Genomic DNA, 26,927 nt, shown 5'->3' with positions numbered 1-26,927 from the left:
AATATTACGTAGGACCTCTTTGGATCTATTTTAAAATAACATAAACACGTGCCATAAAAATTCGAATCGGCCCTCATAGGACTTATTTTAAGGTAAATCTTAAATATCAAATGAAACAACACTTATTCTACATAGATAAAATATAATTATTAAAATAAGCAAAGTATCAAATAACTAAACAAAAATAAATCATGTGATGTGACGTCATCAGTATGACCGATTAGTGTTATTATTATACAATTTAAACGTAATTAGCCCATGATGGTGTGTCTTCTTCTTCTTCTTCTTCTTCAGGTGCTGGTGGAGCAGGTTCGGGCTCAGTGTCCTCGTAGGTCCAGTCGAAGTTGATGCCGGTGACTTCCTTGTACCAGCGGTGGTAGTGGCCGGGGCGGACGTAACCTGGTGAGATTAGGTTAGGTTAGGATGGCGATTGGTTTCGAGAAATCGGGCCTATTCCCTTGACTTTCTTGAGAGACGATTGGGTAGAGCAATTCCGGTTTTATCTTATGATGAGGAGGGGCCGTATAAAAGGGGTCAAGGGGGGCGGGGGATGAGGGCTCGTTTGAGGGGAACACCGGTATTAGCCCGTATACACAATCTCTCATCATCGAAAGAAGACATTGTCAGCAGAAGAATTGGGTTGATGCATAGATAAGTATAGATATCTCATCGCCCTGTAATTGAAGGAAGCCATTAAATGGTTTAAACAGCTGATAATTCTGTCATCCATTTAATGGCTGTCATGGTGTAATTTACGTGGAACAATGCCGACATGCGCAGTTAAGTGGTGCAAAAACACGAAATCGAAGGAAAAGTGCGGAGAAATATCGTTTCATTCGTAAATGATCTAAAAACTACATTTTTTTTAATATTTTTCAAACACGAAAATAGATGACAGTGACTATTTCAATTATCAGAACTGGTTACATTTTCTTGTTAGGAGTGAGTAATCTTTACTAATCTATGGGTTGATATCATCCATTCAGGTCACTTACCAGAGGGCCACAAACTGCTGCAACCGGCAGAGGACACGAAGCTGGCCACTCCAACCATGGTGGGCTTGCCGTCAGTGTCCACGAACGTTAGTGGACCTCCACTGTCACCCTGGAAGTTAAATAATAAATAGATAATAAATAAAAAATAATAATAAGAGATATAATTTTATTATCTGATTTTAAATGTGTCCAAAGAAATTCAAATTTATTGGAGCTGTATGTAGTTGAAGGTGATACAACCCTTCATGGTTTGTTTCAAAAGAAAACTCTTCCAGCATACTTTCTTAGTTCATATTCGCAACTTTTAAATGTGGTAGAACCCTTTGCGGTTCGACACCGGCGGCACCACCGCTACACCTATTTCTGCCTCATAACAACAGTGTTAAGCACTGTTGTGTTCTGGTTTGAAGGGTGTGTTAAGGGAGACATACTTTTCTAAGCCGTTCCAGCTTAGTCCTCAGGGGTAGCGGCGCATCTGTTGCCGACCTCAGGTAGGAATATCTAATCCAATCTGGGGTTGATTACAGATGTCCATGGGCAGTAACCACTTACCATCAGGTGGACTGCATGTTCGTCTGCTTTGGTATTAAAAAAAAAACTCACCTGGCAAGAAGACTGCGAAGTGACATTATAGTAAGAGGCACAAATGGTTTCGTCTTGTATGACAGAGCTGCCGGGGTACCACTCCAGGCAGCGCTGGTTGCTGATGCCGCGCAGGTACACGAAGCGGAGGATCTCGGAGGTGGTACCACCTGGATAGAACAATGTTAGCTTTTTACGTCCGGTAGTATTATTACTTTATTATTTAGGAGTAGCAGACGAGCATACAGTCCATCTGATGATAAGTGGCTACTGCCAGGCATGCATATATATGCTATCAAACCCAGATGAGATTAGATTTCTACTCGAGGTTGGCAATATATGCGCTGCTACCCCTGAGGACTAAATGGAACAGCTCGGATAAGTTTGTCTCCTTGACTATACCCTTTAAATTATAACAAAGCGCGTATCACTGCTGTCATTAGGCAGACATGGCCTATGGATTTACTAAGGATTATGACAGTGGTGCCTCTGGAGTTGAACCTTCAACAGATGCATGTCTGTTTATGGCGTGCTGTACTTCACAAAAGAGCATTCTTCTATATTTATAATGCGTAATACATCTGCTTCTGAACATATAAATGATACTTAAAAATTCTCTAGGGGATGGTAAAATAACCAAAATGATTAAAATAGTATCGTCTTTAAAAATAATCAAAAGAATAATTACTTACCTCGTGTTCGCATACATTTTTGGGCCTTTTCTGGTGTCCAAGACGTGATGCCCAGAGTAGTTGCTTAATTTGCATATGGGCTAATCTGGCAATGATTTGGGAGAATTTGCAAAATTAAAATGAATATGGATTAATGAATTACCATTCCAAGAGTCATCAGTCATCCCGTAGCCGCTGATGGTGAGAATGACTCCTGTGAAGTCCCTGTTCTTCGACTCGCTATTCTGCAGACGGCAGGGCTGGATGTTAGCTGGAAAGAACGAGTTATAGAGTTATGTTTATGTAATTTAGTTAACACGTTCCCTGCGGCACAGATTTTTCTGTACTTTCCATTACTGCGTTACGAGTTGTTTTAAACCTCGTCCTATATCCGACATTGTGGCGGCACGAGGCGTGTTAAATCCCACCGCCCGAAGGAGACTAAAATCCTTTTTTTGGCGCCAAATAAGACAAAATCGACGGCTTTTGTCTTGATTATTATTAACAATGAGTTGATTAACCTAAAACTGCCGCCGCCCTTGGTTAAATTCGTTACTTTAGATTCTATGGGTAAAATAAAATGTGGGTCTAATGCACCTCGGACCGCACTGAAAAATGGCAGGTTTCCATATAATTTAGTGATGGGAAAATAAATATCGATTTTATTTTATTGTTTTTATTTATCAACGTTATGGACAGAATGAATACAAAAAGGGGAAAAGTTATGGATGTTTTTCATTGAAACATTTCAGACAATAAGGTTTTTTGCAAACAGTGCATTTCGTGAGATTTTTTTTTTGGTTTTTTTGTCTGCCTCACGACATGTCAAGAATGTGCGGAGTTTTTCGTAGCATCCGACACATCTCTTCTTCTTTGGACCCTTATCGAGATGATGTGCTTTCTTTGCAGTGGATTCTGAAAAGTAGGAGCGAGTAGATTAGGGTAAAGAGTAATCGGAATACTCTGTAACGATTTTGCCTACGTTTCCTATATCAATAATGTAGCTGCTTAACTTTTGTTTGAACCATAACAGGAAACGTAATTATCTATAATGTAATTTCTTACTATACGGATATACGCCTAGCCTGCCAAGTCTCACTACTGGACTTTCACCTAGACAGAGTATATTTGTGACTTACCTGTTTTTGAAATATCTTCCTGTATTCTGATTCTGGCTCAGATTTTTCAACCGGTTTTTCTTCATCTTCCTCCATGATCAACTTTTTTCGGCAACGTTTCGACATGATAATTTTCAACATAAAGACAGCGGTCCTACTTCGTCGCTACGCAGCCTCGACTGCGTTGCACAACACTAACCACGTGAAGCTAGCGTAGGGTGCGGTACGAGGTGCGTGGGGAAACGAGGCGTTCCCAACCTCGTTCCGCACTGTGTTAGCATTATTATTTGTTCAGTGCGGTACGAGGTCTAATAAACCCGACATTAGGTTGGTATACCATAGAACTAGGAATCAGTAGCACATCACAAACATATAGTTATCACTCTCCTACACTGAACCAGACGGAAGTTATGCCTCTCGCACCACAGAGAAGTTAAAGTTTTTTCTTACCGCTATAACGACCAGACATGGACGAGGTGTTTTAAGCCGCGTTCCGCAGCTAACGTGTTAACTAATCATGCTCGGTGGGAAAATGGAGGGTAGAAGACCTCGACGAAGATCACCAACCACGTGATTTGACTAGATTTAATACCTTACCAAGATGACTGTCGAAGTCAATGTGTACCTCAGAAACGCAGACGATCGAGTATATTGATGGAAAGTGCAGCACTTGCATAATGGACTATTAAAACAGGCTTAATCTTCAGATCGAAGATCGTAGCTAGGATCCTATGGACTATTGGTTGTAATTAAAAATCAATCTTCCTAAAGTTTTACATACCAAAACTCACAATTTGTTAATTCTTCCTTCTAGAAATGGTCAACTTTGGTTGGCAAAAATTTAATGGATTGATTAACCCTCAGATACACATACAGGATCAGATACGTGGTTACATTTAGCTTTGAGTATATATTACTTATCAATAGATTCATTGTTGATAATGTCTAACTTAAATTATAATAACCACTTACGTCCATACTCAACGCGTCGATCCAGCCCCAACAGTGCAATATCATCAGTCTGCACACCAGCGGAGATCTCGTGGTAGTTGGGGTGGAGGTACTTGCGGTCCGTCTCCAGGATGTACTCCGGACGGGTCAGGTTCGTCAGCCCGATGCGGACCACGAAAGTGTATCGGCTGCAAGATGATAAATATGAGAGGATGTAAGGAAGATAACATTTAGGAAGATCATGGAAGAATTATTATATACGAGGGTTTTTTTTATCTTCTTCCTGACATGATGCCTGGTATATGAATTGTCGTCTACGAGTATTATTGAAACTTTTTCCTAGCACGCTCCCGTAGTAGGGATAGTATGAGAAAATATTTCCCGACTACCCTCCATTGTTTTTCTGTACGTCATTATGTTTAAATTTATATTTGTTTACTTACTAATGTTTTGCAACTTATCGCGACCAAAAATACTGTGGGTATTAAACTTGGTATTAACCCCTTTTTTTTAAAATAACATGACTTTTGTGACGTATTCCACCGATTCTGAGCTTGGACAAAGTAAAAAATAAAAAAGCTTGAAGTATGGGATACATTTTTCAAGTTTCACCTATTACTGTCTCAGGGTGTTTTTAATATCGTGCGGATTTCAACACACACGCGGGATGGCCCCGCATGCGGAATCCCCGTAAATGTCCTTTTCATACAAGTATTTATTGTAACGCGTTGAATACGCACGCGGGACGCGGGGCAAGATCCCACGCGGGGACCCCGCATGCGCGAGCGCTTCTATGGGAGCAGTGTACATGTTATAATGTGTAACAAACGTTCCAGCAAGAATCCTCTTTTCAAATAACAGGCCATATTGCGACCTTGTCATCTTATTTCGTCTTTTATAAATTAAGTATATGATCAATCGTTTTTTGAGTTTTTTGTCCATTGTACCCAACCACATAGCACAGCAGCCCGCAGAAAACTAGATCGAGGACTAGCGTGTCTCACGCTGCGTGAAAATTTCCGCGTGCAGGGCAATCCCGCGTGCGTGATGAAACACGCACGTTATTAAAAACACCCTCACTGCTGGGCATGGGTCTCCTCTCAGAATGAGAAGGATTAAGTCCACCGCGCTAGCCAAGTGCGAATTAGCAGACTTCACATACCTAACTTTGAAATGCAAGTTTCCTCACGATGTTTTCCTTCACCGTTTAAGGAAGTGATAATTTATTTATATTTGTAATACGCACATATTTTTTGAACAATCACAAGGTGCGTGCCTGGGATTTGAACCTCGGACCCCTCGATCTAGAGGCCGAGTTTCTTAACCACTAGGCAATCACTGCCGTTACATAACTATCACACTTGATGATAATAGGTGAATTACTTAGCAAGGCAATGCGCAGCGGTGATGACCCATTCGTGGTGGATGATGGAGCCACCGCAGGAGAACACAGAGCCGCTTCCGTTCACCATCCGCAAGCTGATCTGGTGCGGGATCTGGCCCTCGGCAGCCTCCCAGCCGGAGACGATGCGGGACCCTGGGGACATCATCATCTTTAAACGGATCTTTAAACATCTTTTTCGGAGGAAGACTTTACGAAGTAATTTGTATAAGGAAGTCAAGGAAAGAGAGGGAATGATGTTTTGGGAAAGAGGTACCTATATGGCAATAAGGACACTCGGGTCATTGAGACAAATATAATGACACTTTAACTGTTGAAATTCATCCAGCCGTTTGTTAGATCAGATCAAATAAAGAAAGACAAACATACAAGATACGCGCGAAAAACATAACCCTTCCTTGGCAGTCGGGTAAAAAAATAGTGTAATAACTGTTAGGCGTGTGAAAGGGACCTTTTGAGACAGAATTTGTGAAGCTTTTAAGGAGTCTACGTAACTTACTTAAGTGCTTTGAGCTTACATTTAGACAATATTGTAGACTTCGGTAATAACTTCCTAAAGGAAGTTATTTCGAGATATAACTGCTGGGTAGCAGCACAACAATAAATAAGTAAATAAGTTAGGTCGTTTGGTAAATCGTAAATATAAAATGGTATTACAAGAATATTATGAAAGTACTTATTTCTAATTACCTCCACGAGTATCTTCAATAGTTCTTAGATCATTATTAACATAACTGGCCTGAAATAAATAAAAATATAAACGTTTAATAAAATAATAAAACAATGTGCAAATAATTAAAAGTTTGTGTTAGTCAATCCTTAATATAGCAGCGCTAAACAACTGCTGTCTTTTTAAGCTACAGAAGTAGCAAATGATGAAGTCCTCCTGAGGGAAAGTGGCTGTTGCTGCCCATGGAAATATAAGCTACCTTCGATAAGATAAGTCCTAAATGGGTTCGGTTACGGATGCGTTTCTGCCTCTGAAAAGTACGCCTCCCTTACCACACCTTTCAAATCAGAAAACAGCAGCGCTAACGCTGACGACCCGCGTGGCGGAGCGGTCACCATGCCAGCCTGACGCGCAGAGGGTCGGATTCGATCCCCGGCCAGACAGATTTCTAAATGATGAATTTAGATTTCTGTTTCTGGGTCTGGGTGTTTGTGGATTTGTCTCTGTGTGTGTCCATAGCGCCCACGATACAGGGAATCCTAGTGTGGGGCTGTGACTGTAGAAAGCGTTTTTGCCACTGCTATAATTCAGAAATAGGTGTGGCGGTTATGTCCACGGAGTCAAATCACAAAAGTTTACCTTTCAAAATATATTTTTGAAATATAGATAGAAATAAATACCTGGGCATATCCCAAAGCGACTAGAAGTACCACGGCGTATGCGACCACCATGATGGCAACCCGCTGACCGACTTACAAGTAATTACCCCGAAATCACTGATAATTACAATTAGGTAACTACCTATCTGAAGGGTAATCAATTATTGTGAGGATTAACGTATGTAAATCTGTTTGTTTACGTCAAGATAAGCCTAAGTCTTCGATAAAATGAAACTAATTTTTAAATGCTCGTGATTCCAATTTTTAAGCAGATTTTTACTAATTTTCGACTTTCGACTGTTCGACTTCGGAGGCACCACCGTCAGTCTGTCTGGAAACAACAGTGTTAAGCGCTGCTGTGTTACATTTCTAAGGATTTGTAAGTTTGTAGAATATCATATTTTCATTTATGCCAAAGGAGTTCTGATCCCAGACGGGATGGCTCTCCCTCCCCTTTTCTGGTTTAAGAAAATCCGACACGGGTTGGCTGCTAGCCCATACCCCCTCCACCAATACCTTCATTTTTAACACTTTTGTGTATATTGTGTATTTGCGAAGTACAGTTTTTTCTTTCTTTCTTTCTTCCAATAAGCAATGCGTGGTAGTGTACGCTCAAGATCATCCCTACTTTTTGAGGAAGTCACGTGCCTAGCAATGGGACGTAAAAATATTGCAAATAGCTATACATAATTTAATATGGCTGTTATAAGACTTAAATATATGTAATGGTGATCCTATTAAGATTTTACCACTTTTAGTTAAGAAGGGATGTAAAACAAACACACATACTTATATAATTGACAATATTTATTACAACACTAAACAATAAGTACACTGTCTTCTCTAGGTACAAAATATCACAACATACTTAATCTATTAAAATTCAATTTACAAGTGCAAATGGCAAATATTAAAATATATGCCAATAGCGAATAAATTCTGCTACAACGTTCAATAGAAAATATTAGCTTTCGCTGCTAAAACTGCAACTGTATTTTATTTGAAGGTGGTAGAACTTGAAAGCCATCAAACCAGATGCTACCTAATAACAGTGTTCATCGCTGCTGTGTTCTTCTTTGAAGGGTATGGAAAGGGAGACATACTTAACCAAGGCGTTCCAACTTAGTCCTCAGGGATACCAACGCATCTATGGTCAACCTTAGGAAGCACTCTAATCTTATCTAGGGTTGAATACAGATGTCCTTGGGAACAGTAGCCACTTATCGTCAGATGAATTACATGCTCATTTGCTACTCCTATATTATAAATATAAAAAAAAGTTTCAATTTTTCTCGAATGTTGCATGTTACCAAGAAAAACCCTGGTGGGTTTTCTCCCTTAAGATGCCAAAAGAACCACAAAAGCATTCAATAATTATGAACACTGTATATCTTACTTTTATTCTTATATTTTCGTATAATTGTATTAATATTTTATACTATTATCACCACTTATTTTATTAAATAAATACATATAACAAACATTTGGAATAAGTAGAAAAAATATATTTTGATTAGTAAGTAAGTCACAAAAATAGTTAAAAAAATAATTAGAACACAAAAATCTCTTTTAAATAACAAAAAATAATATATATAAATTAATTAATTGTACTGGATCTAGTTTTGAAAATATTAAAATTGTCTTAATTATTCGAATGTATTTTAATTCGAGTTTTATTCGATTCACAATTTATTCGATTATTATTATACAGCGTGCTTGAAAATATACACATAAATATAATATCACAAATATACTTAAATATGTTTGTATAATTTCTTTGAATATATCACAATTTATAGTTATAAGCTAGCTATATTTTGTATCTATCTTAACTCAGAGCAAAAAATAATAGACTAAACCTCTGTAAAACAAGCGGACGAAAAAATAATAAATAACATTTTTTAGGATACTTTTTCTATAAGTTAAACATAAATAACGTGTTTTTAAGTAGCGCAACATTATTTTGTTAGCAATAACAAAAAAGAACGATCAAATTACGAAGAAAAAACACAGTAAATCTAAAAAGTTGCCAATTTTAATATATTGATTTTTTTTAATTAGCATGAGAAAGATTCTCAGATATAGTTAATATTATTACGATGTAGTATATTATTACATTATTAGTAATCTTAGATGCAATGTTCTGAGAGGATTTGTCTTTCTTTTTTTGGTCTGAGCAAAAATATTTGAACATAAATTTGTATTGAACTTAAAAATATTAATTTTGGTATATTTACACAATAAATTAAGTACCTATAAGTACAATTTAAGTTCGTCTACGAAAATTTGTTGAACGGCATATACTTAAGTACTACATATTTCAGTTTTCGTAAGTACAGTTTTCAATTTTCTTAATTTTTATTTACGAATAAATGAATCAATGTTTAAATACAATTTGAATTAAAGGATAGGTATAGTCCGCGTAAAACTGCTAGTCCGCTCTGAATATAGAAATGTATCGCGTCGCCATAGTGAATTGTATGACTACACCTGCTCGCAGCAACTTCAGTGCGGACTAGCAGTTTGGCGAGGACTATACAACATAAATTGACATATGTAGGTCTGAATAAAAGTTTAGCTTACAGACTTACATATACTATTGAAGGTAAAATACATAGGTATGTATAATTTTACTTAAATTGAATAGGTATAAGCATATTTGAATGAAAGATGTACACATAAGTGCAACTTAAGTTACAACATGTACACATGTGTACAACATTAGTATAACTTAAATTACAACATATTGTACATATAAGTACAACTTGTACAAATGAGTAAACTTAAGGTACAACTTGTACATTTAAGCATAACTTAAGTAACAATCTATACATATAAGTAAAATTTAAGTTTCAACATGTACACATAAGTACAATTTAAGTTAAGAAACGTACATTTAAGTACATTAAGTGACTATCACGCGGGTATGGTGAGAGTGTCTTTCCTCGCCTGTAGTATCTTGTAGTAGACCACAGCGTCGTGGACTGTCGGGAAGGTGTCCAGCTGCAGTTGGTCTGTTTCTAATGAGTTGTATCTCTCTATCATTTCTAGGACTGGACCTGTGGATGAATTTTGAATTAAGTTTTATATTCTGCCTTTTGCTGTGTGGCTGCAAAATTAGTATTGGGTTAAGATTGTTAATATGTCTTTTTGATTAAGGTTTAGTTGAAATTAATTAACGTTGAATGGTTTTAATACCGAACGTAGGTTTCCGTCCGTTAGTAATATTTAACTTTCCAATATTTTGCGTAAAAAGACCAAAGTTTGACAATTATGCAAGGAAATGTGAAATTTAAATCTTTGACATGGAAAAATAGAAAAGATTCGGTATTAATAACGAGCTTTCGCATGCAGCATATCGTAGAATTATCGTTTTGTATTTATGTAGTATAACAGCAGTGCAGCTCTGTTGTGTTGATAATTCTTAACTAAGTTAATCCTTAGGAGTAACAGCATATCTGTGATCGACCTTAGGTAGGACTCCAAATCTATCTGCGATTAATTATAGATATATGTGGGCAGTGATCACTTACCATCAGATCAACTGTATAGTTGTTTTCCACTTCTCTATTTTAAGAATACTTCTCTTAGATATAATAAATACTAACCATTAGCCCCAGCTAGTAGCACGGCGATGTTGTTCGACACCAATTCTTTTTGGGAAGCAACTAAACTCTTTATGCCCGGAGCGTCCACATATGATAGCGCTGTGGCGTCGATTATCACACATTGTACCTGTAATATTAAATCATTTAATATATAAAAAGTGGTAGAACCCTCTGTGGTGTAACTGCGGTGGTACCACCACACCTATTTCTGCTTTATAACAGCAGTGTTAAGCGCTGCTGTGTTCTGGTTTGAAGGGTGTGGTAAGGGAGACATAGTTTTCCGAGGTGTTCCAGCTTAGTTATCAAGGGTAGCGGCACATCTGTGGTCGGTCAAGTAGGAATCTGGTTTTGTTTGGGGTTGATTGCAGATGTCCATGGGGGCAGTAGTTATTTAACATCAGGTGGATCGCATGCTCATCTGCTACTTCTATATTATATACAGGGTGTCCCACTGCATCACCAAATTTGTACACGCAGTTAACGAAAGAAGATGAAGAGGACCGAATTTCTCAAAAAATCTAAAACAATTGATAGTGCAAAAACGGTGACACTTTTATTAAGGTATTTTTTTTTCCCAGAGAGGTCAGACCCTCACCTATGTTCTCCCTAAGTTTGTCGTAGTACTTACGGGACACCCTGTATAAAAATTTACGTGTACTTTGATAGAAGCTTGATAGTACGAGTATAGTTCAATCATAGATATATTATCCCACTGACGTAGTTCAACAGAATTAATATAATTTTATATCATCACTAGCTGAACCGACAAACGTTGTCACTTAGACAAACCCTTATCACTTAGGGGTATGAAAAATAGATGTTGGCCGATTCTCATAGATACCGGATAAGCACAAAAAATTTCATCAAAATCGGTCAAGCCGTTTCGGAGGAGTATGGCAACGAAAACTGTGACACGAGAATTTTATATATTAGAAGATGTAAACCGCGGGTCTACTGTAACTATAAATGATACAATTTTTAGAGAAAAGATTAATTGGTGATTTTAATAATTGGATTTTTTTTTTAATAGAACTATTTAGTCTATGTATATGCCAATTAATAATTCCCTACTTAACAACTTATCGTTAACAGAGGTAGTCTAGTTCAACTCACCCTATGCCCAATAGTGGGGTCCCACTCGTAAGACTCGCTCTTAGTGAGGGTCTCTTCATCATGAGCCTCAGAGGGCTTCAAGTAGCCAATTTTCCTGAAGAGTGTGGCTCTGAACAGGTTCTTGGTGGCGAAGTTGAGGCCGCCGCAGTAGTGGAAGATCTTGATGCCCGGCAGTTCCTCTGCCTAGAAGTAAAGTGATTTTGAGTGTTAATTATTGTTAGAGATTTTTGAAGATTTTTATACGTAAATTTTATTTGAAACATTTGTTAATCTCTTAACAAAAATTATTTTTTTAACCCTTTTTTTTAAAGATGAGACAACATTTGACGGTCCACATGGCGGGGCGGTCACCACGGGTCTGCCGCGCAGTGGGTCCTGAATTCGATCACCGGCCACACAGATTACTAAATGATGAATTTAGGTTTCTGTTTCTGGGTCTGGGTGGTTGTGTTTTTGTCTCTGTGTGTGTCCATAGCGCCCACGATACAGGGAATCCTAGTGTAGGGCTGTAAGTGTTTAAGTTGGGGTTTTATGTATGAGGCAATACACTATTAAAATTCCTTAACATTCCTATAAATGTTTATATTAATAACTTATAAAATCATTGTAACTTAGGTACAACTAAAATTAAGCTAAATTAAATTGTTCTTAAACAAAATATAAAGAAAAATAAAAAAATATATATATTTAAAGAATATATCTCGTTTCAATTATAATATTGTCCAATTTGGCAGAATATTTAAAAATATTATTTTGACGAATTAAATATTGAAGAAAATAAAACGTGTCAACTGTGACAATATTTGACAATTTTAAATAAACATTATTACTGGTTACGAAAATAACAATGTGAATAACAAAATTATTAAGAGTAAGCTTATTCGACGACAAATCGGGGAAAAGGCCAACCTAAAGTGACGCAATTATTGCTGAAAATAGTTAACAATGAAAAATAGAACTAAATAATTCTAACGTTCTCTGCGTCATAAGGCGAATTAAATCAAAACTTAATATTTGAATGAGCCAAATAAAAATCTCGATAAGTGCTACATTATCTAATTTACAAAGAGAATTAATTAAGGAATATATAAAAAAATCTGAACGAGATAATAAATTGAATGTGACATAATCTGAATGAGCCAGTATTAAAGAGATTTAGAAATATTCTCAATGAGCCAAATGAAAGTAATCCCTGGCAAGCGTTGCCCATGCGCGCTAAACTATAAAGTGGGTGTGATAGACACCATCCGATGGTGGCTCTTCATACTGTTCAGCATAGTACTAATGTACACCCTGCAGTACTTCATACTGACCGCGCAAAATGACCACGAGATGGACATGCTGAGCCGCGGCCTGCTCTTATCTCAAGGGAACGTTGATGATATTTAGTCTTTTTATAGAATTGTTTTTTAATTTCAGACATAAAATTGTGAATAAGCCACTATAAATGACTTTTCAATAATTGTCAATGAGCTAATATAAAGTGGACATGCTGAGCCGTCGCCTGTTCTTATCTCAAGGAAATGTTAATGATATTTAGTCATGTTGAGTTTTTTTTTATTTAACACATAACATTATATATAAGCCATTATAAATGACAAATAAGCCGTTCAAATTACATCTTAATAATTCTTAATGAGCGAAAATAAAGTTAATTTTATATAACCTGAATAAGCCAGTATTTATTGATTCAGAAATATGTCCAATGAGCCAAATGAAACTAATTGCTTGCAAGCGTTACCCATACTCTCTAAACTATAAAGTGGGTGTGACCGACCTCATTTGATTCGATATTCTTCTAAATAATTCTCAATGAGCTTATATAATGTGCATTTCGAATAGCCTGAATGAAATGATTCAGAAATAATTTCAATGAGACAAATGAGCCAATGAGCTTATCTTTTGACGATATTTAGAGTAAATTATTATAATTCTATCTCAAATATACATTGATAATATTTAAAGTGACTATTATGTAAATATTTTTTGGACACATAAAATGATTTTAATTGAAGTTGATTTGTCTATTGCCTTATTTTTGTAAGTTGAGACGCAAATATAAAGATAAATTAATGTTTTATGTATATTGTTAGAAATATGTAAACATTTTAAGATATTAAAGACTATCCTATGGTGAAATAATATAGGGTATGTATTATTTTTAAATCAAGTGCGTTTGCAAGTAACATATATTTTTAAAGACCTAATTATGCAGTTTTGATTTTCATCGAAATCGGCCTCGTTAGCCTTATATTTTCAGATTTAGACACTTGAAAATTTGAACTGAAACTTAAAATATATCTACAGTTTTCATGATTTTAATACAGTTTATTAACATAGGCATTACAAATATATAACAATTAAGTCATATGTAATTGTATATATGTATTACTTACAGCTCTATACCGTTTGGTGTCCAAATACAGATCAGTGTCAAGGACTCGTCCTAAGAGACATGTGTACGGCCTCTGCGACCGACAGAACAACGCTCCGACACTAGCTAGTAAACCTGCACCTAGACTGAAAAGATTTGAAAGAAAAAACTTTATAATGAACTTCAATAATTCTTTATAAATTAATTTTTCGACTTACAACTATCTGTGCCTTCAGGTTCAATTTATTATTATGTTTATGTATATTAAAGTGACCATCACCTTACTAATTTGTTCTCATAACAAATTCAGTGTTAAGCACTTCTTTGTTCCGGTTTGAAGTGTGTAATACATTCCAACTTATTCCTCAGGAGTAGCAATAGTGCACCATTTTTTTTCTTAACGAGGGGGCAACCTTCAAAAGGTACCCGACGACGTGGGAGCGACGCCGGGTTATGTGGGATTCTTACCGCACTAAAACCTCCACGGTGGCCGTCCTCAACGCTTGTTGGAGAACTCCGGGATCTCCGACGGAACGCAACCGGAGTCCTCTAAGCGCGATGCCCAGATCGGGCTCTGCCCTGGGGGAGCAGATTTCACTCCTCTCAAACCATCTGGTGGACACGACGGTATGCGACCACACATACCGCCGTCCTTCCCGGGGTCGCTTACTGGAAGGTTTGAGCTCCCACTCTTGCCATCCGCAACCCCGGAAGCCCCTTTTAGTCGCCTCTTCCGACAGTCAGGAGTTAGCAGTAGTACACCTGTGACCAACTCTTGTTAGGAATCCAATCCTATCCGGATTACAGATAACCATGGACATGGGCCACTTACTAGGAGAAGGATGTAACCAGTTGGAGAAGGATGTAACCATGTAATAGGAGGATTGCATGCTTATTTGATACATCAATAATATAAACACTTACCCAATATCTATGTTAATCAACAAGGTCACTAGGAACGTAACGAGCCATACAACAGCGTCCAGCTTGCTCAACTTCCAGAATCTGTAAGGAATTTTTATAATAAACAAATGGCTAAAATTTTATAATTTGTTAAGTATTTCAGGTATAAACAAAAAGTGAATTGTTCAGAATTTAGATTTGGTAACATCATTCATACTTTTTTGTGTGGATGGTAGTCACTATTTATTATAAGGTGGACTGCATGCCCGTTTACTTTAATTTTATAAAAAGGAAGAGACTTACACGAAGCATTATTAGTCCTCAGGCAGCAACACATCTGTGATTGACTTCAAGTAAGCCTCCAATTCTGACTGTTTACAAATATCGATAGACCACACCGTCTTAGGATTTTTTTTTTTATATAATATAGGAATAGCAGATGTGCATGCAGTCCACTTGATGGTAAGTGGTCACTGCCGCTCATGGACAATTGTAATCAACCCCAGATAGGATTAGACATTCCTACCTGAGGTCGGCCACAGATGCGCCGCTACCCCTGAGGACTAAGGTGGAACGCCTCGGACAAGTCTGTCTCCCTTACCACACCCTTCAAACCAGAACACAGTAGCGCATAACACTGAGGCACCGAACAAAGAGGCAGAAATAGGTGTGGTGTTGGTGCCGTCGGAGTCGATCCACAAAGGGTTCTACCTACCTGCCTACTCTTACTTCTAGATAATAAACAAAATGTTACTAACTTGGCGAGCTCCTTGACCTGCATGAACATGCCCTTGAGCGAGACCACGATGATGGAGGCGAGCACACACCGCGGCAGCTGCTCGAAGAACGGGCCCAGCCACAGCAACACGCACAGGATGAGAGAGGCGCTTACTACTGAAGTTATGCCGGTTTTACTGCCTGCCTGGGTGACATAGAATTATTTAAAAAAAAAAAAAACGCTTTCTACACTCACAGCCCCACACTAGGATTCCCTGTATCGTGGGTGCTATGGACACACAGAGACAAATACACAAACACCCAGACCCAGAAACAGAAATCTAAATTCATCATTTAGAAATCTGTCTGGCCGGAGATCGAACCCGGGACCCTCTGCGCGTCAGACCGGCATGGTGACCGCTCCGCCACGCGGGTCGTCGAATTTTATAGTGTAGAAATAGCAAACAAGCATGCACTCCACCTTATTGTTAAAGGCCACTGCCGCTCCACCACACCACACCAGTAATCAACCCCAGCTAAGAGTATACCCGAGCTCACAAATTCGCCTGAGGACTAAATTGGAAAGACTCGGATAAGTATGTCCTTTACGGCACCCTTTAAAACGGTACACAGTACCGAAACAGAAATTACGATTACAAAAAGTCTACACATTACATAGACTTGTTGGTTATTGACTTAAATCAACTTCGAGAAGTATAAAATTTGATTTAAAAGTGGTTATTTCTTACCTGATATTGGATGTAAGATCTTGATAAACTCGCACAGAGGGGAGCGCAGCAGAAGAATGACCCAAACACGTTACTTGCTCCCTGTAAAATAAAAAAAATAAGTGTTTTTTGAAAATTGTACTTACAGTTTAACTTTTTAAGTCACCAATGGACATTTATAATCAGCCGATGATAGGTTCAGCTGTGTTCTGTTTTAAAGGTATGGTGTGTTCCACTTTAGTCCTCAAATACAGGAAAGAATTGTGGCCCATTTATAATAAGTTTCTAATTCAAAGTACTTGAAGTTAATGACAAATGTTACACGCCGTCCAGTCAGTGACTATTTATATAATATAGGAGTAGCAAAGGAGCATGCAGACCACCTGATGGTAAGTGGCTACTGCCATATCTGTAATCAATCTCATATAAGATTAGATACCTACCTGAGGTCGGCCACAGATACCACCGCTACCCCTGAGGACTAAGCTGGAATTTCTCAGAAAAGTATGTCTCTCTTACGACACCCATCAAACTAGAACACACCAGCTCTTAACACTGCTGTTATTAGGCGGAAATAAAGTGTGGAAGTAGTACCGCCGAAATAGAACCACAAAGGGTTCTACCACCTTCCTTTTCTTAGCTGATTTATAAACATTTCACAGATTGAGATTGTTTGGTTCGGACGAGCAAATTTTTGATTAGTAACTATGTTTGGGGGTCGCCCAAGACCGGGGGCCCGGGGCGAACCGCCCCTTCCGGCCTTCCCTTAATTCGCTAGAGTTTCCGAGAATAAATTGCTTAGAAATCCTCACCAAAGCCAACAGCTCCTGATTAGCGTCGATCTCGTACTTCTCCTTCGAGGCGAATATTAGCGCCATGGACATAGAGATGGTGTAGGTGACCATCGTGATGGTGAAGGCGTCCAGCGCTATTGATGGTAGCAATTCGATTGGTGGCGTTTCTGGGACTGGCAGCCTGAAGTTAATTGAATGTTATATTTTATTCGGCTTAAGGTATATTTCAAAATGAAATACAATATAATTATGTTTTGTGAAATGGATATGATCAAAAACAAATGAAACCTCGTTTTTTAATAATTATTTCTTTCGAAAATTGTACTTTACATGGGTTACAGTATAATTATATATCTTTACTAGTTGACCCGGCAAACGTTGTGTTGCCATATAAATAAAAAAAATGTTAAGGGTTGTTCACCCTTATCACTTAGGTGTATGAAAAATAGATAGTAGCCGATTCTCAGACCTACTGAATATGCATATAAAATTTGGTGAAAATCGGTAAAGCCTTTTCGGAGGAGAACGGTAACTAACATTGTGACACGAGAATTTTATATATAAGATAAATATTAAGAATAAGAAACCATTTTTACACTACAATTAAAAAACATAAACTTAATTATTACCTGAAATTTAAAACCTTTATCGTGCAGGTAAGTGAATGAGAGTAGGTATAGACTTTATAGATATTTTTAACGAAATTTGTGACTTTCCACTTTATGTTGGCTCATTCGAATCATTCAAGAATAACATTCTGAATGAGCCATTAAAAATAAAGTAAAACAAAATTATTAGAATAAAACAAATAATAATAATAGTTAAATTAAATACAATAATCTTTAACTCATCAAAATTTTTAATCTTTCCGAATGAGCCCCTCACAAAAGTGCACAAATATAAAATTAAAACCAAATGGCACACAAAACACTTACCCCGTAGGAATATTCCCAACTAGAGAGATCCCGAAGGCGTCCTTCAAACCGCCATACCTCGACACCAAAGTCCCGATAACAATTGCAAGTAATTCTATAGGCACCGGCACCCGGCTTCGCTTGCTTACCCACGGCTGGAAAGTAACAAAAGAAAATGCTTGACATCAAATTAAGAATTAAAAATTCAATAATTTACTTCTTTATATTATACAAGAAGCAAGGATAAGTAAGTAAACATTGCTACCCATGGACATCTGTAACCAATTGTCCCTATATACAAGATGTGTTAACCTGAAGTCCATTACTGTCAACTCTATCGAGAACAGAGTCTTCCTGAAGTCAACACACGCATTTGACGCATGACGACACACACATGACGATCCGCGTGGCGGAGCGGTCACCATACCGTTCTGACGCGCAGAGGGTCCTGGGTTCGATCCCCGGCCAGACAGAAATGTAAATGATGAATTTAGGTTCCTGTTACTGGGTCTGGGTGTTTGTGTATTTGTCTCTGTGTGTGTCCATGGCACCTAAGATACAGGGAATCCTAGTGTGGGTCTGTGAGTGTAGAAAGCGAATACAAAAACTGATCCACGCTAGAAATAAGTGTGATGGTAGTATCTTTCCAGTTGAACAACATCTAATGGTTCTACCATTTTTTCAAAGGAAAAAGTAGGTAAATATTCACTACAATTAAATTAAAATTAATTAAACTACAAAAAAAACTATAAAGTTATTAACTTATTAATTATAGTGTTTTAACGCCATGTATTATCGAGTAGCGGAAACTCGATATGTTAATATGAAATAAGTCTAACCTTAAGTAATTCGTTGTTGATCGCTATGATGAAACACGCGATGGCTGATATGGTGAACGCCGCCCAGTTCAGGTTTGGCAGGTTCTTCACTATTTCTATCACTGTCTGAAATTAAAACATTGTTATTTTATACAGGGTATTTTTTTACTATGTGGTGATCAAGTTCGAAAGACAGTATATTCAGATAATATAATAAATAATAATAATAATAAATAGGAAATAAAATAAAATGAAAAAAAGGGAGAAAGGAGAACATGAAAAAAAGAAAGGATGTGATAAAGAAAGAGAAAAGAAAAAGAAAAGTAAATACATTTTAAAATAAATTACTACGTGAAAATGAAGAAAAATTATGTAGACAGCATATCTAATGATGAACTAAATTACAATAGTGAGCAAAGACATTCTTTTTAAAAGTGTATTTGGAGCATATTTTTCTAAGTTAATACTGTGTTAATTATTTTTTAGAAAATATTTTTTTCTGCCCGGGAATTATAGGAGACGATGTAAAAAAAAGTATACCTGTATTATTATGCTAGCAGGCAATGTCGCTTAAAAATATGGATTCTTTTAAGATAATACTTTTTACTTTTAATGAATCTATAAAACATTTTATAATGTACTAATGTAATCAAAGAATCTACACAGGATAGCATATTATCAGATGCTGCTAATAATAAGCTATTATTTAAAACTGACACAAATACAATATTTTTATAACTTAAGGCAATACATTAAATTCACGCCATCTGTTGTCAAATAGCACTAATCACAATACTCACAAACACAACTTTATAGTTAGGGCCAACTTTTGGTATCTTGACTCCAAAGAGGTCCTTCAGCTGCGACGCGAGGACATGGAAGGAGGCAGCCGTGGTGAACCCCGACACGAGGGGCTCTGATAGGAGCGTCGATACAGCACCGAGGCGAAGCACCCACATTATTACCTGTAAATATATTACTCTATTTCCGTACCAGGCGTGAATAAGTTAACACGTCAAAAATGCACACTTGTCATTACAGCTATTTGTACTCTTTGATGATGGAGTTATTTAAAAAACAAGAAACCTGTGTGCGCTCATAAGACCCGTTAACTTACCTATTTATTCACCATATAAATTAAACAATCCTAATGCAAATGTAATAATAATTAAAATATATATAAATGTATATAAACTTATCAATTTATGTTAGGTATTCATTTAAAAGATGTGAAATTGAACTTTTTGTCAACCTCAGGTTTTATGACAACTCGTAGCAATTTTTAGCTTTTTTAAATAATGCAGAAGTAGCAAACGAGAATTAATTCCACCTTATGGCAAGTTGCAATTACCACCCATGGACATCTATAATCAACCCCCGAGAATATTGGACTCCTACTTGAGGTTGGTAACAGATACATTGATACCCCTGGGGACTAAGTTGGAATGCCTCGGAAACGTATTTAACAGGTATTCACGATACACGGTATCTGCAAATAAGAAATTAAAAACCGCATATCGTGAGTACCCGTTATATATTGAAATATAATTTTCGTGTTTATAAATATGCTTACTTGCATAATTCCCACGGTGAGGCATACTATACTAAGTACTTCTAACGGAGTGTATATTGGAGTTGCTAGCTCTCCACCTGCGAAATTAGAAACACTTTTATTTAAAAAAAAAGGTATCGTTATAGATTACGTATAGAGGCGACATATCGCTATACAGCGATAGATGGCGTCACATTTCCTTTAAACAAAATGATCTTGATTGTAAAATCTATGACACTTTAAGTACTAAAGTATATATCTAAGTTATTGTTTTATATTAGCATGTAAATAAATATAAATAAATTATTACCTGTGTCTATACTGGTTGCGTTAATTAATACAACCGCTTCAGAATGTGTGGCGTACTGTGTTACTACCTGCAAAAAATAATTACACTTATTACGTCATAAATTCAGTAATGTTTCATCTGACCGTGCATCTTTACCAGGGTTTAGACCATAATCGACCATGATACTTGGTGAAAACAATAATTCCATATAAGTATTATCAGGCGAAAAATTTGACGATCTACAAACGCCTATTATTAATGATCAGCGCATTTTTTTTTTTTTATATATAATATAAGCAGACGAGCTTGCAGTCCACCTGATGGTAAGTGGCTCCTGCCGCCCATGGACATCTGTAATCAACCCCAGATAGGAGAGATATTCCTACCTGAGGTCGGCGACAGATGCGCCGCTACCCCTAGGGACTAAGCTGGAACGCCTCGGAAAAGTATGTCTCCCTTACCACACTCTTCAAAACGGAACACAGCAGCGCGTAACACTGCTGTTAGTAGGCAGAAATAGGTGTGGTGGTGGTGCCACCGAAGTCGAACCACAAAGGGTTCTATCACCTTTAATTGTTTTGTAACCCACTAAATTAGAGCTAACTAATATTAGCGCTATTTCCGTTTTGTAACTCTTTTATTTCGGACATTTTTGAACATTGGTGAATATCAGTCGGTGAATGCGTGTAGTGAACTGCTACCTTTATATTTACTTAACCTTAATACTTTACTAATATATGTCAAGACCTCATTTCTCATTAGGCTTTGATAATTTTCAAGTACACAACACCTTCAATTAAATGATTGCCTACTAAGTATACATTTCAAGTGGTTTTAATTATTTCGTGTTTTTGTTCTACCAATGACAAAGTAATCAATTCGGCTTAGAACACAGAAAATGATGATATCTTAGTAAGGAGTTTCACAAGGTAACATGTTTAGTCCTTAATTATACATTGTTTGTGAGTCTAATGAAATGAAATGAAATGAAATATATTTATTTTTGTATAGGCCAACGACGGCACTTACAAATTATTAGGTACAACATTTTTCTTAAATTACTACCGGATCGGAAGGCGACCTCTGCTGAGAAGATCCGGTAAGAAACTCAGCGGGTTTGTCTTTTTTTTTAATAATAATAATAAATACAATGCTATTATAGGTCCTACGAATCCTTATATACTTCAGGAATTACCTTAAAAGTCAATATCCCTTACCTTTCCTGCCATTAAACAGGCAACAGCAAAAGTCCCCATAGACACATGGGGCGATGTACCGAATATTACGTACACTAGCACTGGGAAGAACGCCATATACAACCCCACTATGGGGGGTACTTCGGCTAGGAGGGCGTAGGCCATACCTGAAATGGTTTTTATGTAATTTAATACAATTAAACTAAAATTCATATGCTTGCTGGCCAAATGGCCACCTGATAGTAAGGAGCCGCAGCGTATGTCACCAGTCTTAAATAGGATAGAATAGTTTTGTCTAAAACTGCTTATAATCAACCTCAAACAGGATCGTAGTTCTACCAGAGGTTGGCCTGTGGTTAATGAATTACTACCACTGAAAACGCCTAAGTTGATATGTATCAGCTTTGCATCTCTCCTTTACCACGCATTTTACAGATTTGGGCAATAGCCACTTATCGCTAGCTAGACAGCATCATCGTTCGCTACTTCAATATTATAAAAAAATAAATGCTGCTTATCAGGTAGAAAACCAAATTTGTTTTCTAAAAAAGCAAAAAGGAATCTCATGGAAATTGCTCAGTATCTCACCTTGCGGTATGTGCATGACGGCGGTGGTGGCGCCCGCCACCAGGTCGCCGACCAGGCTCTGCTTGAAGTTGTACCGCGGCAGCCATCGCGCGATGGGCAGCGCGTTCAGGATACACTCCCCGAACCCACAGTTCTCCACCACCCTCTTGGCGCGGTAAGCCACTGTAACATCAAAAAAATGATTTCATTTTGAAATCTGAACTCAGAGATTTTTGCATAAGAAAAACGAACTGACTTGATGTTTACGAATACTTGGACTAGGATTAGAGTTCTATCTGAGGTTGGTAACAGGTACATTGTTATACCTGAGGAATTAGATGGAACGCCTCGAATAACCGATAAGTATATCGCCCTTACCACTTTCAAACCAGAATACAGCAGCGCTTAACACTGCTGCTATTAGGCAGAAATAGATGTAGCGGTAGTGTCTTCAGAATTAAACCAAGGGTTCCATCTCCGTCTAACGTATACGAGGTACTACTATGTTTCTGGCGGGGATTTGTTAAAACTTGGATTTGTAAAGCTTGTAGTCATTAAGTAGACATAAGAAGAAAATGGACACAAAATCGTAAAGGAGTTGTAAGGTCCACTTACATGGTTTCTCTGGCACTTGATAATCTGCATCCTTATTGAGGGCATCCTGCTGGTACACTCGTCTGATCACGTTGAACTGCTGGCTCGGTCGAGATGAAAGCCTGTAACAGACAAGCCTTGCTAATAAGAAAAAGTACGGGGACAGCAAGATCCGAGCGGCTTTTCGACGGCAAAATTCACAAATCACATTGTAATTATAATCTCAATTCCGGATCCCGTTTGTAGTCCAATCCCGGAAACTTCAGGATAGAATTTGACGAATCCCGGGATTTACGGGATTCAAAATATATATAAAACCGTTACTTAAATAACGTAGGAGTTTCGAGAGTTGGATGAGTGACTGCTAGTGGCTGAATTGCATGTGTGTTAGAGATACATAATCTAGATCTTAAAGGAACGTAACTCAATCCAGTTGTTCCGAAAGACCCGTGCCCAGCAATGGGACTTAAGAAATATTACGGCCAGCTCTTAATTGAAACGTAATGTTACTAAATTATTGCAATTGATGGCTAAGAGGTCGCGAATGTCGAGATGTCGCAAGGCGTAGGTCTTTTAACGTGGTTGCGTAAAACGTTAAAAATTTCAATACTATCCATTACATCCATGGTTCAGCTGTTACGACACCGGTATGAGAGAGATTTTGAGTTCAATTTCCGGTCTGGCAGAAATACAAAATGAATTTGAATTTATGTTTTGGAACACAACTTTAATACTATTGAATAATATGGTTTGGCGGTCACCATAAAACATTTGTATGGCAGATAAGCTCCCGCTTTTTTCGTGAAATGTTCATAATCTTTTAAATTATTCGAAAAAGGACGTTTGGTTCTCCCAGAATTCATGATATTATCATGTTAGATTTAATTTATTACGTTTTTTCTATGACAAAAACAAAAAATATGGCGGAAATTAAGTTGCCAAGATATGACAAAAACAGGTGTGGTGGAGATGCCTTCGGAGTTAAACAGGAGGTTCTACGACCTTCAAGCCTCATGTTGTACTTGCCATTCTGGTTCACTGTCCGTGTCATCCTGCAGTAAAGGCGCATTCTCACCATCCGCATTCCTCCTAAAGTCCCTATCGAATATTAGAAATGTCTTTTTCATGCGCATTTTTCATTAATGTTATTCAATTTTTAAATATAATGTATTTAACATTAGTTATAACTTCCTAAACATTTGAGTTTGAAGATAGTTTCCGAAATTAGCACAACAAATTATAAAAACAGTTCCTATCATAATAGCTTATTGTTACTAATGGCAATTTTTTTTATCACTTTTTGTAAAATTTTCTTCAATCATTAATTTTTAATCATTTTATTTAAGAACATTTATTTCTTTTTTTGGGATATCAGACTATTTAATAATACCTAAATATTATAATTAGTTATTACATAGAGAATTTTTAAAAATATATTCACAAAAACTAATCGTTACACTTTTTTAAGAAAACATCACTTAAGCCCCATAGGACGCGTCCACGCTTCAAACTGCGACCGATAACTCAAATTCGGTAAAACAGCACATAACAAAAAAAACCGTTAATAATCGAAATTTAATGAAGTTAGGGTTAAAACTACTTCACATTTAACGACATTAAAACAACCGTATTAAGATAAACGACGCTTATTGACCGGTGGCGGGAAGAGAACTGAAACTATTGGTACTGATAACGTAATGATGTGGTCGAGTAGTCAGCTGTTGGAAACTGATATTAAATAAAAAGAAAACAATAAAAACCGTTGTAAATAGTTACAAAGACTTCATGAAGCTATTTAGAATATCACAATATCGGTTTTCAACAAAAAAATCTTAGCAGCAATAAAAAAATCTGAACAATTGAATAGCGTCTACTAAATAGTGTCTCCCGCCTTTTGAATTTAATTTTACAATCGTTTTTTAATATTAATTTGAAGTTAACTTCGATTCTTTGTTAGTAATCAAAGTATACATTGAGAAGCAATTCAGTTTGTGTTAAGTGGTTACTGTCGACCATGAACATCTGCAATCGACCTCGATGGAACAGGAGTTGAGGTCAGCCACAGGTGCATTGCTCAAGGTAGGATGAGCATTCATGGTTATTTACAACTGAGAAATCTGGAGTCACGTGTGTAGATATAGTTTTTCATAATAACGCCACTGCTTTGGCAAATTCTACGGCGCAAAAAGGTACTCCTGTTTGAAGGAAAGTTCTCTATTCGTCTATTTAGGGAAGTTTAAGGCTTATTATGTTCACCTTTGCTTAGGAGGCACTCCATCTTGCAACTCTGCAGTGGTTAGTAGCAAACTTGTGTTGGACATTCTCAAAGCACCCATAAGACCTCCAACATGGCTAAATTACGCTTGGTACAACCTTATTAGGTACAATCGGGAATAATGGCTTAACGTGCCCTTCGAAGCACGTTTTCACCTAGATTCAGCCACTAACGATCACCCATCCAGGTACCGACCGCTAGCCGTTGCTCTACATCTAATAATAGCTAATCGTAGCTAGGAACATTTTACCGTCTCACAAGAAAAAACAACATGATTTATAATAGTTTAAAAAAAAGGGCGAAAAAATAGGACATCTAGATTTTCAAATTTCTATAATTGAGGTACCTAAGTAATTATCTTTTTTGCCTCGGGGATGCAAACTTTATATTTAGCCAGGGGCAGTGATGAGTTAAAAAAAAGAACAATATTTTTTATATTAGTATATTAATTATAACAATAATTAACTTATACTTTAAGTAAAATGTTATTTCTCACTGTATTCTTATCATGTGATATATTATTGGTCATGTGATGTTTTCAATCAATACTTCGTGTAATTTAAAGTTTAACGTCACACTGACCCCTTTATTTAATTAGGAATTCCTTATTGATAACGACTGTTGATATTGTATGTAAATGTATATGAATCACGTGTTACACTTATCTCCGAGACCTCTCTCAAAGGTGCGTGAATTCTGTTTATTTATTTATTTATTTATTGATCACCAACATAATGAACATTTATACAGTTAAGGTACAAACAAAACACATAAGGGGCTAGCTTAATGCCACTATAATTATAGGTGTAGACTACAAGCAAGTTAATGGAGAAAAAAAAAAAGAAACATAAAATTGAATTGAAGAAGCACAATAATGTCTATACAGTTACAATGAAGTGTCACAATCGTAATGCAATGTAGTACACTTGATCTTCTTAAGATTAGTAGAGAAGATGTCAAAATTTGAGGTCCTGGAGACAGTATTGTGTTCTTTGATGATTCTGTTAATAGGTGCATGCTGTCCGAGATTTGATTTATGGGAGTTTTCAGAAAAAAGTTTAAAAGTTGACACTTGGTCTGTGTGGTGGACTATGGCCGAAGCCTTTTTAGTTCTGAGTCCTATCATGAGATTCCTACCATCAATGCTGTAACGAGCTGGTCGGAGAGACTACGGCGCATTTCATTGACCACATAAGAAAAATAAAATATGTTATCTTTTAGTGTCGGCGTAAAACTGCTACCTAGTCCGCTCTGAATATAGCACTGAATCGCGTCGCCATAGCTAATTGTATGACTACATCTGCTCGCAACAACTTCAGAGCGGACTAGCAGTTTGGCGCGGACTATACAAGGATTACGGCGTAATTCCCTTAGCTCAATATTTTGAAAAATATCAAATGGAATATGTATTGAAAAATAAAGTGGAAAAATATCTCG

At 37.0% G+C, this 26,927-nt stretch overlaps 2 protein-coding genes and 1 long non-coding RNA gene across 7 annotated transcripts in view; all 3 read right to left on the bottom strand.

Moving 5' to 3' along the window:
• Positions 1 to 202: 202 nt before the first annotated feature.
• Positions 203 to 6,498, bottom strand: LOC140746056 (collagenase-like). The gene is made up of 7 exons (XM_073078047.1): positions 6,410 to 6,498; positions 5,701 to 5,854; positions 4,339 to 4,505; positions 2,412 to 2,519; positions 1,599 to 1,747; positions 996 to 1,104; positions 203 to 399 (listed from the first exon to the last, which is right to left on the bottom strand). Exons 2-7 carry the CDS (start codon positions 5,787 to 5,789, stop codon positions 242 to 244), a joined length of 780 nt encoding a protein of 259 aa, XP_072934148.1. The 5' UTR covers positions 5,790 to 5,854; positions 6,410 to 6,498; the 3' UTR covers positions 203 to 241.
• LOC140746057 (uncharacterized) lies at positions 2,909 to 3,559 on the bottom strand. Its single transcript, XR_012102740.1, has 2 exons — positions 3,388 to 3,559; positions 2,909 to 3,163 (listed from the first exon to the last, which is right to left on the bottom strand). It is a non-coding gene; the product is annotated as an uncharacterized LOC140746057 (long non-coding RNA).
• A 2,606-nt stretch (positions 6,499 to 9,104) lies between the features above and the next one.
• Prestin (solute carrier family 26 member prestin) overlaps positions 9,105 to 26,927 on the bottom strand; it is a 53,713-nt gene continuing 35,890 nt past the window's right edge. For all 5 annotated transcript variants that reach the window (XM_073078039.1, XM_073078038.1, XM_073078034.1 and 2 more), the window contains exons 3-18: positions 23,237 to 23,337; positions 22,643 to 22,804; positions 22,076 to 22,221; positions 20,880 to 20,946; positions 20,591 to 20,667; positions 19,818 to 19,982; positions 19,039 to 19,143; positions 18,221 to 18,354; positions 17,304 to 17,466; positions 16,513 to 16,593; positions 15,805 to 15,968; positions 15,068 to 15,148; positions 14,166 to 14,289; positions 11,770 to 11,952; positions 10,657 to 10,783; positions 9,105 to 10,107 (exon numbers count right to left, since the gene is read on the bottom strand). In XM_073078039.1, coding sequence (XP_072934140.1) covers positions 9,965 to 10,107; positions 10,657 to 10,783; positions 11,770 to 11,952; positions 14,166 to 14,289; positions 15,068 to 15,148; positions 15,805 to 15,968; positions 16,513 to 16,593; positions 17,304 to 17,466; positions 18,221 to 18,354; positions 19,039 to 19,143; positions 19,818 to 19,982; positions 20,591 to 20,667; positions 20,880 to 20,946; positions 22,076 to 22,221; positions 22,643 to 22,804; positions 23,237 to 23,337 — 2,023 coding nt within the window. In that variant the 3' untranslated portion in view covers positions 9,105 to 9,964. The remainder of the gene's footprint in view (positions 10,108 to 10,656; positions 10,784 to 11,769; positions 11,953 to 14,165; positions 14,290 to 15,067; positions 15,149 to 15,804; positions 15,969 to 16,512; positions 16,594 to 17,303; positions 17,467 to 18,220; positions 18,355 to 19,038; positions 19,144 to 19,817; positions 19,983 to 20,590; positions 20,668 to 20,879; positions 20,947 to 22,075; positions 22,222 to 22,642; positions 22,805 to 23,236; positions 23,338 to 26,927) is intronic.

Source organism: Epargyreus clarus, unplaced genomic scaffold (assembly GCF_041222505.1).
Source record: "Epargyreus clarus isolate Ecla_fem2 unplaced genomic scaffold, WU_Ecla_fem_2.2 ptg000012l, whole genome shotgun sequence".
NCBI classification, from domain to species: Eukaryota; Metazoa; Arthropoda; class Insecta; order Lepidoptera; family Hesperiidae; genus Epargyreus; species Epargyreus clarus.
This window is presented reverse-complemented; position numbering and strand designations above follow the sequence as displayed.

What these genes read in the sequence shown, in the direction of transcription:
- LOC140746056 (XM_073078047.1), bottom strand. Translation starts at nt 5,789, where the DNA reads ATGGTGAACGGAAGCGGCTCTGTGTTCTCCTGCGGTGGCTCCATCATC. An exon ending in GACTGATGACTCTTGGAATG is followed by an intron (nt 1,748 to 2,411) that starts GTAATTCATTAA and finishes TGTTCTATCCAG; the next exon opens with GTGGTACCACCTCCGAGATC. An exon ending in CAGCAGTTTGTGGCCCTCTG is followed by an intron (nt 400 to 995) that starts GTAAGTGACCTG and finishes TAATCTCACCAG; the next exon opens with GTTACGTCCGCCCCGGCCAC.